An 11,699-nucleotide genomic window follows, 5' to 3' on the forward strand; every position below is an offset into this window, starting at 1 on the left:
CATTAGCCCAGCAGGTGATTACTTTTTAGGTGATGTGGGAACATAACATATGGTTCCAACAGCAGAGGAAAAGGCAACACCCTTTCTGATAAGATTAGTGGGCACAGTTTTATATAATGTTGGTTTTACTTTATCTTACATAATAATAATAATAATAATAATAATAATAATAATAATTGATAATTAATAATGTAGATTATTAAAAGTCATTATATTCACACCATAAACTATTTAAAGAATCCCTGATAATTCTATATATTATCTCAGTTGGAATGATCTTAACTTTTAAAATTACCTTCAGCTGACAGATTATAACAAGCAATTGCCCGCCTACCTCTAAATTTATAACCAAATGTGATCATGGAAAAGCAAAGATTACTGACACTTTGTCAAAGAATTATGAGTTTATGATAACAAATGTGTAATAATTTTATTCAGTAGCATTATCCACATCAGTCTCATAGCCTGAGGTAAAAGTTTCACAGCATTGAAACCCGAGCCTCATCGTTGTCTCTTCACTCTACTGTTCGGTCTTCCACTGATGAATTCTTTGGCTACATTTCCTGTGTTTTCATTAGGGCACTCAATCATTTTAAAAGTCTGTCCACTGTTTTCTTTACAGAGGTGTAAGCACTCTATTCTGTTTGGATGATGCTATGACGGTGCAAGGAGCATTGCAGACAATTTGATTACAATCTGAGTTGACCAGGCTTATGTAACATTTCACTATAGCACCTTGATCAAAGCTCAAAATTCACTGCTTGAAGAAACCACAATAAACCAGCTAGGTTTTACTAGCTATGCTTACAACAATTTATTACCCAACATTATCTTTGCAGGAAGATACTTCTCTCTGTACTTAATAAAGATCAGGTACAACAGAAAGCTCAGAGCAGGTGTTCATAGGTGTGGCAGCTTGCGCCAATTCTTCACCTGGAGTTTTCCCACTTTCACATCTGATAACACTTACAAATATATAGGGAGCTGAGGAATACATCTCAGGTTGCTGTCATCATTAAAGTATGTATTTGTATATTTTAGATGTTGAACAGATATGGTTTTATTTGTATGCTGCTGAAGTTTGTTTTGTTTTATGATTGCAGATGTGGCTTTTGTGGATTGGAGGACTTATAAACTGCCTTGTAGGGGCTGTATATGGTAAGAACCAAACCAGTTTAATTGACTGTCAGTAAAGAACTGCCAGGCTGTTGCCAAATGAAAAATAGGATGTGTCTATAAATATTTTACAAAAGAGACATTAACTTTATGAACCTTTAAAACTGGTATTAATCTCCTGCATACTGAATCAGTGTCTTTAGTTTTCATTTGTATGAATTGATTGGCAGGTGCCGAGGTATGCTATGACAAGATTGGCTGCTTTTCTGATGAGAGTCCATGGAGTGGTACTATAGAAAGACCCATTGCACGCCTACCATGGAGTCCTGAGAAGATCAATGCCCGCTTTCTTCTTTTCACACGACAGAACCCTGATTTATACCAGGTAAGTCTAGACTTCTATGCGAATAAGAATTGTGCCCTTCTGTATTCTGTTCAAAGTCTAAGTTGGGGTTAATTGGTACACAATTATATTCTGTGCATAAGCACAAGTGTGTTGGGATGTCTAGAGCACAGTAACCATCCTTTCTGAGTTGAAGTGGGCGTGTTAATAATGCAGGGAAAACACTAATATGTGCAGGACAGGGGGTACTCCAGGACCAAGGTTGGGAACCTGTGGTCTAGAATATGAAGTTATCAATACATCATCACATCACTTCTAAATATCCTTTATGTTTGAATACTAAAGTGATGTAATTTTAATTAAGTATCTCCCAATACTTATATGATACCAACAGTGTATGATGAAAGAGTTTCATAATGTGAGGTAGCCTCCCTATAGGATTATTTAAGGAGTAGCAAAAGTATACCTCTTCTGAGATAATATAAAAATTTTGTTAATTGTTTTTTTTGTTTTTTTTCAGGAAATCAGTACAAATGCAGATGTCATTGCAGGGTCTAAATATGAATCAACCAGAAAGACCACTTTTATAATCCATGGATTTATCGACAAAGGAGATGAGAATTGGCTTATTGACATGTGTAAGGTAAAACCAAAGCAGTATCTTGTGTATTAAAGTTTGATATTTATTATTTTTATTTCAGTATATGCTCATAGGTACTTAAAGCATTGCTTTGTTTCTTTTATTTCAAGTCTATGCTTTCATCATCTTTATGTATAATATCTGTCTCTTAGCTTATTCTGAGCGTCGAGGATATAAACTGTATTTGTGTAGACTGGAAATCTGGATCAAGGACACTGTACACACAGGCGGCGAATAACATTCGAGTGGTCGGAGCTCAGATAGCTTATATGATTTCCATTTTTGCGGTAAGTTGGATCAAAATAACTTACGGGTGCCTTACATATGTCTCTGAACCCAAGAGAGACAGTGGTAGCTCAGTGGTTAAGACGTTGGACTTTTGATCAGAAGGTTGAGAGTTCAAAGCCAGCAATAGCAGCCTGCTATTGTTGGGCTCTTGAGCAAGGCCCTTACCCCTCAACTACTCAGTTACATAAATGAGATAATTGTATATCGCTCTGGATAAGAGTGTCTGGCAAATGCCATAAATGTGAAGAGTTGGGTTTTTTTGCAATACAGAAACAAGCATGATTCGTTATACAGTACAATAAATTTATAATGCCCTAAACCCTACAAGTGCTGTCCTTAGCTTGGCTTCTAACTGAACAACAGCACTCATCAGCAGCATGAACAAAAAAACCCCATAATTTCATATACACAAATTTCATTGTTCAGTGAGAGATGAATGATTGAATAGATTGTCTTTGAAACACATCTTTTTACTGTACTCTAATTCTTTTGAGTGGTTCTTCACAAATGCTAGATAATCAAGAACAAAAAAAGAAACAACAAAAAAAGAAACAACTCTATGATGATTTCACATGCATTATTATTATTATTATTATTATTTGCAATTTTATATTTGTATAAAATGTTTAGCATATTTGTTGACCTTTTTTTACCTTATTTTTCCAGAGTATTGTGTTCTGTGTACTTTTATTTATGCACTTATAGCATTCTGTCTTTTGTTATATATTGAACTTTAGCACTTTGATCAACCTCTGTTTTTTTTTAAATATCCCTTATAAATGTACTGACTTGACTGCAGGAAAGTTTCCAGCAGAGACCTGAAAGTGTGCATGTTATTGGGCACAGCCTGGGTGCACACACGGCTGCAGAAGCTGGTCGAAGGACACAGAGGCTGGGAAGAATTACGGGTATTATATGACCATTGAGCAGCACTGAAACATAAATATTAAGGAGAAATTATAAAAAATTAGCTCACTGTGAACAGTTTGTATCATATCTGCCAAATTTGTAAATACAGCCAAGAATAACGGTGAAGGGACAAGAACGTTGAGTAATGTGTCTTTCCAGTAGTCTCTTCAAATACTTTTGTCTTATGTTAAGGTTTGGACCCAGCTGAACCTTATTTCCAGGGCTGTCCTACTCTGGTAAGACTGGACCCCAGCGATGCCTTGTTTGTTGATGTCATTCACTCAGATGCGCTTCCCATGGTCCCTTACCTCGGTAAGATTTTGAACATATAATTATAAGATATGCTCATATAATTTACTTACTGCTTATAACAGATTTGTTTACAAGTCTGGTGCTAAGTTATGTTCATCTTTCCTTAATTGTTCTCTTTACATAACAGTTTGCATGTATGTATGTATGTATGTTTGTATGTATGTATGTATCTATCTATCTATCTATCTATCTTTTTTATGGCAGTTTTGAGCGGTCAAGCATCAGGGGTCTTTGTTAAAACTGTGCACTGATTATTATGTGATATACCAATGACTTACTACTTCATAACATTATAATCCTAAAGATCAGTACTTTATGTGGGTATTTCAAGTGACCAAGTTAATATACAGTATAGATATATGATGCAGTCTGCACTCATATTGCTAAATATTCCATTTTCTTTTAGGCTTTGGAATGTCTCAAGCTGTTGGACACCTTGACTTTTACCCAAATGGAGGAGAACACATGCCTGGTTGTGATAAGAATATAATCTCACAAATTGTGGACATTGATGGCATTTGGGAAGGTGAGGCACCATATTAATAATATTCCAGGCTAATAATATGCATTATGTGGGTATGCATCAACCTGATCTCATAATTAATTAATTATAATTATTTATGTAATTCTTATTAGTGAGGTTTTTTCTGCTCCTTTGTTAGGTACCCGTGACTTTGTTGCCTGCAATCACCTGAGAGCCTACAAGTACTATAGTGATAGCATCCTAAACCCTGCAGGCTTTTTAGGATACCCCTGTTCTGACCAGGCCATGTTTGAGTCTGTAAGTATGCAGTTTGAGCAAGATCAACAAAAGTAAGAATGCGACATTGTTAAGTAGAATTAGACATATGAATCATTCCTGATTTAAATAAGACTGACAAAATAATGACTTATTTGTAATAATGACTGTGTTTGTAAATCCCGGGGCTGCCAATGTTGAGCTTTTGAGCAAGGACCTTAAGTTGCTTAGCCATTGTATATGTTTCTATACTATTCTGCAACAGTTTTATGTCACTGAAAAGTGCTAACCTAGAGAACACCTATAAATATTGACTTTTATAATTTTGAGTTTGTTAAAGTGTTAGTGAAAAGGTGCAGACCCTGTCACCACACATGCCATTGATATGGTTGTGAACTGTTTCTATCTATTTAGAAGTTGATTTAGACAGAGTGTCAACTGATGGACTCTGTTTCCTCAGCTGTCCCTGCTAATAACACTTTATCCAAGGTTGAGATAAGCAAAACAGTCCAGCAGACACAGGACAGGACAGAGAACGTGTGACTGTATATCCTTTGGGACTGCTGGTGGTAAAGTGCAGCTACAAAGTTGCTTGTTCCCACACTATAAAGCAGTTCTGATTTACTGATAGGCAATCTAAGACACACGAAAGATGAGGGCGGGGAAAAAAAAAAAAACCCTTGAGGATTTTTTTTTTTTAAGCATTTTTTTTCAGTAGAATGGAGAAAAGTTTCCTGCTGAGGAGTGAAATCAGTTCTTAGTCAGTTTTTGTTTGTGTTTCACCTGGCAGACAGCTTTAAGAGATATTTTCTTGGCCACTAGGCTTTTTCAAAGCGTACTTTCTTCTTGAAGATGATTGATTTGTGCTTTTAGGGGAATGGTTTCCCATGTACTTCCAGTGGTTCATGTCCCTTCATGGGTCACCATGCTAACCAATTTAAAGTACCCACTGGAGTGAATAAGATGAAGTTCTACCTGAACACAGGAGATGCTCGGCCCTTCTCACGTACGTATTTGCACATGCCGCTCTCACTATACCGCTGCTTACATGTGAAACTAAATGCATGACTCTTAGCTAACCATTTTTTCCAGACTACCAACTGTAGTTTTTTGGGAGGTTTTTAGCCCACTGACAGGTCAATTTTTGCATTAGGTTTATGTTGCCTGTTTATTTTGAAATATCAAACCTAGCTAACTAGGTTTTTAAAAAATATGAGCTTATGAAACAGATCGGGCCTGCTAACCAGTTTTCACAAAAACAAATAAATCATATCGAAAAAAATATTTAAAAAAAATCAAAATATCAAAATCATATAAAAAAAAAAAAATAAATAAATAAATATTTCCCACCTTGCATCTTGCTCAGTATATATTGTAAATTTCATCATTCTTACTGTTAGAAGGTAGACAAGGAGAACTAGTGTCAAGAGTACTTTTAAACCATCATTTAAAATGCAACTAATAAAATTAAAACTAGTTTGCAAAATGCAAATAATATTTTCATTTACTTTGCTATAAAAGCACTCTATAATGGATGTAACCAGTAATTCCTGTAGGATTGCATTTCAAGAACATTACTTGACATATGTCTGTTGACAATAAAATTCTTTTTCCTTTTAGGTTATCGCTATAAGGTGACAGTCACTATTGATGGCTCTCGAACCAACCTAGGGTACTTCAAAGTGGCTTTATATGGTGTTAATGGAAATACACGCCAGTACCAGATTCATGAGTATGCATCATACACCCTGTAACATGTTCCATTGTGTATATGTAAAACAGATTAGAACAGTTACAGAACTAACACTGCCATATAAACCACAGTTTTCAATCTTTGAGATCATTTTGAGAAATAACAGGTCAAGACAACTCTGACTTATTTGTTTCAGCGGCATTCTGTCACCGGGTAATACCTATGTGCTCCTCATTGACGTTGAAAAGGAAGTTGATGAATTGACTTATGTAAAGTTTATATGGAACAACAGTGTAATAAACCCTTTGCTGCCCACGTTTGGTGCCACTCAAATAACAGTGCAGAGAGGACGGGACGGGAAAATGTGAGTCGTTTTCTATCTTTCTATCTGGTTAGCCAACACAGGAGAGGGGTTTACAGTAAAGCATTGGCATGAACTAATAGTAACTGATGATACCTGCTGGACATGATGTATGGTTAGAAATGAGCAGAGGTGCTCAAGCACAATAAAAGCCCAGCACAATAATAGTAACAAAGGAAATTTTTACAGCACTCTGTAAAACCCTGTAATCTCAAATCCAGCAGATTATAGAATTAGGTAAGTGAGTTCTGAGGACATTTAAAGGCAGTACAGAACCCTCATATCTGTGTTTCTCTGTGACAGGTTCAAGTTCTGTGGAAAGGAATGGGTGCGAGAGAACGTCCTACAGACTCTGTCTCCCTGCTAGTGATGTAAATTCAGATACTCACAATTTTAAGGTTCAGCATCACAATAAAGCATCTACCTTATTATGGCCTTGTGTTCCTTTTTTAAGTTCATTTCAATTAAGTAGGACTTTATACACAAATATTGGGAGTAGCATGGTGGTGCAGTGGGTAGCATTGCTACCTCACACTTCCCCAGTTCAGTCCTGAGTTCAGGTTACTGTCTGTAACCTAGGTTTGCTCCAGGTTCTCCAGTATCCTCCCATCTCCCAAAGGTGCAGGTGAGTGGATTGGTGACTCCATATTGCCTATAGGTGTATTTGAGAGTGTGAATATCTGTGCCTGGTGCCTTGCGATGGGCTTATGTCACATTCCACTATTTACCTAGTTAACTTCTTATAAAATCCCATCTCACTCTTTCTACACCAGTGACATAGTTCTGATACCCACAATGTCCCCATCTACTCCCTACTATTCATCAACTCCTACCCAAGAGCGGAAGCTGCCTAAGACTCCAGCCCAATTTCTCAGCATTCTGAGTGTCCACACTTTTTTTTTTTAAACAGTTCCATAATTACTCTTCATGTCCTTTAGTTGAGGATGTGGTCTGCACTCACAAATACAATATTGTACTTTAAATGGTGTACAGATTCAGCCCCAGAAGATAAATTAATGCTAATAAATGTGGTTTCTGTTCTATATACATACATACATACGTACAGATATATAAAACCACTGACAGGTGAAGTAAATATCATTGATTACAATGGCACCTGTCAAGGGGTGGGATATATCAGGCAGCAGGTGAACAATCAGTTCTTGAAGTTAAAAAAATGGGCAAGTGTAAGGATCAGAGCAACTTTGACAAGGGCCAAATTGTGATGGCTAGACGACTGGGTCAGAGCATCTTTAAAACGGCAGGCCTTGTGGTGTGTTCCCATAATGCAGTGGTTAGTACCCAACAAAAGTGGTCCAAGGAAGGACAACCAGTGAACCAGTGACAGGGTCATGGCGCCCAAGCACGTGGGGAGCAAAAGATAACCTGTCTGGTCTGATCCCACAGAAGAGCTACTGTAGCACAAATTGCTGAAAAGGTTAATGCTGGCTATGATTGAAAGGTGTCGGAACACACAGTGCATCACAGCATGCTGCATATGGGGCTGTGTAGCCACACGTTGCTCAGAGTGCCAAAGCTGACCCCTATCCACGGCTGAAAGCACCTATAATGGGCACGTGAGCATCAGAACTGGACCATGGAGCAATAGAAAAAGGTGGCCTTGTCTGATAAATCACATTTTCTTTCACATCATGTGGACAGCTTTACCTGGGGAAGAGATGGCACCAGGATGCACTATTTGAAGAAGGCAAGCCGGCAGAGGATGTGTGATTCTGGGCAATGTTCTGCTGGGAAACCTTGGGTTCTTACATTCATATGGATGTTACTTTGACATGTACCACCTACCTAAACATTGTTGCAGACCAAGTATACCCCTTCATGGCAACAATATTCCCTAATGGCAGTAACCTCTTTTAGCAGGATAATGCGCCCTGCCACACTGCAAAAATTGCTCTGGAAAGGTTTGAGGAACATGACAAAGAGTTCAAGGTGTTGACTTGGCCTCCAAATTGCCCAGATAAATGGATTTAATCCATCAAGTCTGATAGATGGATTTAATGTTGTGGCTGATAATAGGAAAAATAGGAAAAATAAGAAAGTTAATAATAAGTGTGCAGCACACCCTTTTATAATTGGGCATGTGGCTGTGTTCAGAATGAACCAATCACATTCATACAGCTGTCAACAATTAAATTATTCTGATTAACCCCAAATAAAGACCAGCTGTTTCTGTAGGATTTTCTTTACCTCTTCTTGGTTTCATCTGACTGCTGACGCCATGGCCCGCAAAGAGCTTACAAAGCCTGTACAGGGTCCCACTGCGGAAAGATATCATTCAGTAGAGGGGTATAAAAGAAAATCCAAAACATCAGATGTACTACAGAACACCATGAAGGCCATCAACAAGTGGAGAAAATGGGGCACCACAGTGACATTAACAAGAAGAACAGGACATCCCTCCAAAATTTACAAAACAATAAGACAAAACCTAACAGGAAGGCTGCCAAGTGTCCAACGGCAACATTAAAGGAGCTGCAGGAATATCTGGCAAGTACTGATTACTCTCTGCATGTGAAACAATCTCTTGTATTCTTTACATGTCTGGGCTATGGGGTAGGGTGGCTAGACGGAAGCCCTTTCTCACAAAAAACATACAAGCCCAACTAAATCTCCCCAAACCATGTGGCAAAATGTGTTACGGTCTGATGAGATCAATTCCAAAAGGCATAATAATTCCATAAGGTATGTTTGTCACCAAAAATTGCACATCACCAAAAGAACACCATACCCAAAGTGAAGCATGGTGGTGGCAGCATCATGCTTTAGGGCTGCTTTTCTTCAGCCAGAAGTGGGGCTTTTATCACGGTGGAGGAAATCGTGAATAGCTACAAATACCAGTCGATTTTAGTGCAAAACATTCAGGTGTCTGCTAGTAAGCTAAAGATGAAAAGGAATTTCACCTTTCAATATGACAGTGACCCAAAGCACACATCCAAATCAACAAAAGAATGGCTTAACCAAAAGAAGATCAATATTTTTGAATGGCCTAGCCAGAGCTCAGACCTGAATCCAACTAAATTCTGTGAGGTGACCTGAAGCCTGCTGTGCATAGGAGATACCCTTACAATTTGATGGATCTAGAATGTTTTTGCAAGAAAGAGTGCTTATTGTAAAATTTTTATTTTTTTTATTTCCCTAAAAAGTTTCTGATTGTTTTTAACTTTATTTGTATACTTTGCAATTGCACATTAAAGGTGGGAAAAGAGCTGGTGTGATCTTAGGTGTCATTCTTTTACTTCACAAAAATCTGCCATTTGTGTAGACATTTTATTTCCACTGTATATTGTATCTTTTGAACTTTTTAGAACATTTTTTAAAACAAATATTTACATTTTGTGTACTGCACTGTATTCCATGCCTTGTAAGATTTGTAGCCCCACTCCTATACTAGGTTATCAGGTTATTTATGTCCTGCCAGTCTTGTGTATGCTATACACTGTGTACTGCACACTGTATATGGCTATGATAACAATAAAGATCAACTTGACTTGACTTTAACAGTGGAGAATGAAAGAAGCACTATACCATAGTGTGCAGTATACCAGGCTTTAAAAGAACACTGCCCTGGACTACATGAGTAGAGTAACATTTACAAAAGCTGTTTTTTTTCAGGATTTTTAATGTATTTTTAAAATTATATTATGGGTTTGTATTTTTGCTTTTCAGTTAAGCAACATTGCACAAGCACGAGTGCCGTTGTACTGCATGTCAGCAAGGCTGTGTTCACAGCTGATTGCGAGTGTGATTTTGCAGACACAACATTGATAAATATTTTGGTTATTTTTGCTCCGTCAACAAAAATAGTTCTCAAAGAAGCCATAGCTGGAGACTGACTGACAACTCATAGTAAGTGTAGTAACGGTTTCAGTGTAATGAACTACTGCTAGAATTTAGTGGATCATTGTATAAAAAAAAGCTTATTGAATATATAAATATAAAGAAATTTAATAGAAAAATTAAAGACAGTTGGATCATTCTTCAACTGGGGTGGCAAATGAGAGGCAGAATTTGTAAAAATGCTTGTTTTTTTTAATAAAATATATTGCTATGCATTTAAAATTAGTTTAATATGCTATATCCATTAAAATAGAAGCTTAAGAACATTTTGATTTTTAAATAATTTTAATCAAACATTGGTGACACAACCACTTATGTCTATGGTGTTACCAATATTTGAAGTAAAATTTTGGTTTGTTCTAAAATGAGCAGGGATATGCAACTTTAGGTAATAATAAATAAATAAATAAATAACTTTATGGATTCAGTTTCACTGATCATTTAAATTTCAGTTTTTAAAAGAAATGTTTAATTGTTCATCTTGGCCCCTATTTCTGCCAAAGGAGAATAGTTTATTTTTTAAAATTTCAATATACATCACAAAAAGACAGGAAAAATGGTTGTTGTACCTTTATAGTCTTTATTCTAAAAGATTAAAACCACTTTACAGTCTAAAAACATTAAATTATAAGATTAAATGGCTCTGAAGGAAAGAAATTTCAGATACATTTTGAAGCAATAATATAGACGTAATATAACACCACAGACTTCATATTGCATAAAAGGTTTAACAATTAAAAGTTTATTGAACAAAATAATGAAATTCATCATGAGTAGGATTACAAGAAGCATCTACTCTGATAAAACAACATTTAGAGAAAAACTGTATTAAAAAATTAAATTAAAACAACTTGCAACCGGTTTCTCACTCCTTAACAAAAAATTGTCTGCACAATGGATTGTGATGCAATCACAGTGTGTGATCTGTTTCACTAGAGAATAAAAAACATTCAGAACATCTTCAGTGAATAAAACATATATCCACAAACTTATTTAACACAAAACATTCAAAACAGCTCAAGGGCTGGGCCTATTTATTGCAGTGTGCCTAGAGGTGTTTTGGTTATGATCAGTATCACCATTTTTTTGTTTTAGATTTAGTGTTTTTGAAAGTATTTCCAAAATGTCATGCTTGATCTGTACAGACCTTTTGTTGACAGGTAGTGACAAAACAAATCACCTGATCATCATTGTACCAATGAATGTCATCTCTGGGGATTGGCCAAAAAAACTTGTTTATGTCGTTCCTGTGCATACATTTGATATTGATGTTGTGGTTCTCCACTTCCTGAATAATACCAGGGTATTATGTAATTAAGAACACACCACTGTCCAAAGTTTTCACTGTCTATGACTTCTGGACGAAGTGAACAAGCTAATGACGATTGCTCAGTTGTTGCAAGATTTTCCATTGGTGTGTCTGGTGGCGTCAAGGTGCCC

General features: G+C 36.6%; 1 protein-coding gene across 1 annotated transcript; it reads left to right on the forward strand.

Moving 5' to 3' along the window:
• Nucleotides 1–866: 866 nt before the first annotated feature.
• Nucleotides 867–6,829, forward strand: LOC113537762 (pancreatic triacylglycerol lipase). Its single transcript, XM_026932403.3, has 13 exons — nt 867–1,020; nt 1,104–1,158; nt 1,347–1,501; nt 1,980–2,102; nt 2,252–2,386; nt 3,187–3,295; nt 3,489–3,608; nt 4,015–4,134; nt 4,271–4,389; nt 5,221–5,353; nt 5,968–6,079; nt 6,237–6,404; nt 6,705–6,829. Exons 2-13 carry the CDS (start codon nt 1,104–1,106, stop codon nt 6,766–6,768), a joined length of 1,413 nt encoding a protein of 470 aa, XP_026788204.2. The 5' UTR covers nt 867–1,020; the 3' UTR covers nt 6,769–6,829.
• The last annotated feature ends 4,870 nt before the right edge of the window (nt 6,830–11,699 follow it).

Source organism: Pangasianodon hypophthalmus, chromosome 3 (genome assembly GCF_027358585.1).
Source record: "Pangasianodon hypophthalmus isolate fPanHyp1 chromosome 3, fPanHyp1.pri, whole genome shotgun sequence".
Taxonomy (NCBI): Eukaryota; Metazoa; Chordata; class Actinopteri; order Siluriformes; family Pangasiidae; genus Pangasianodon; species Pangasianodon hypophthalmus.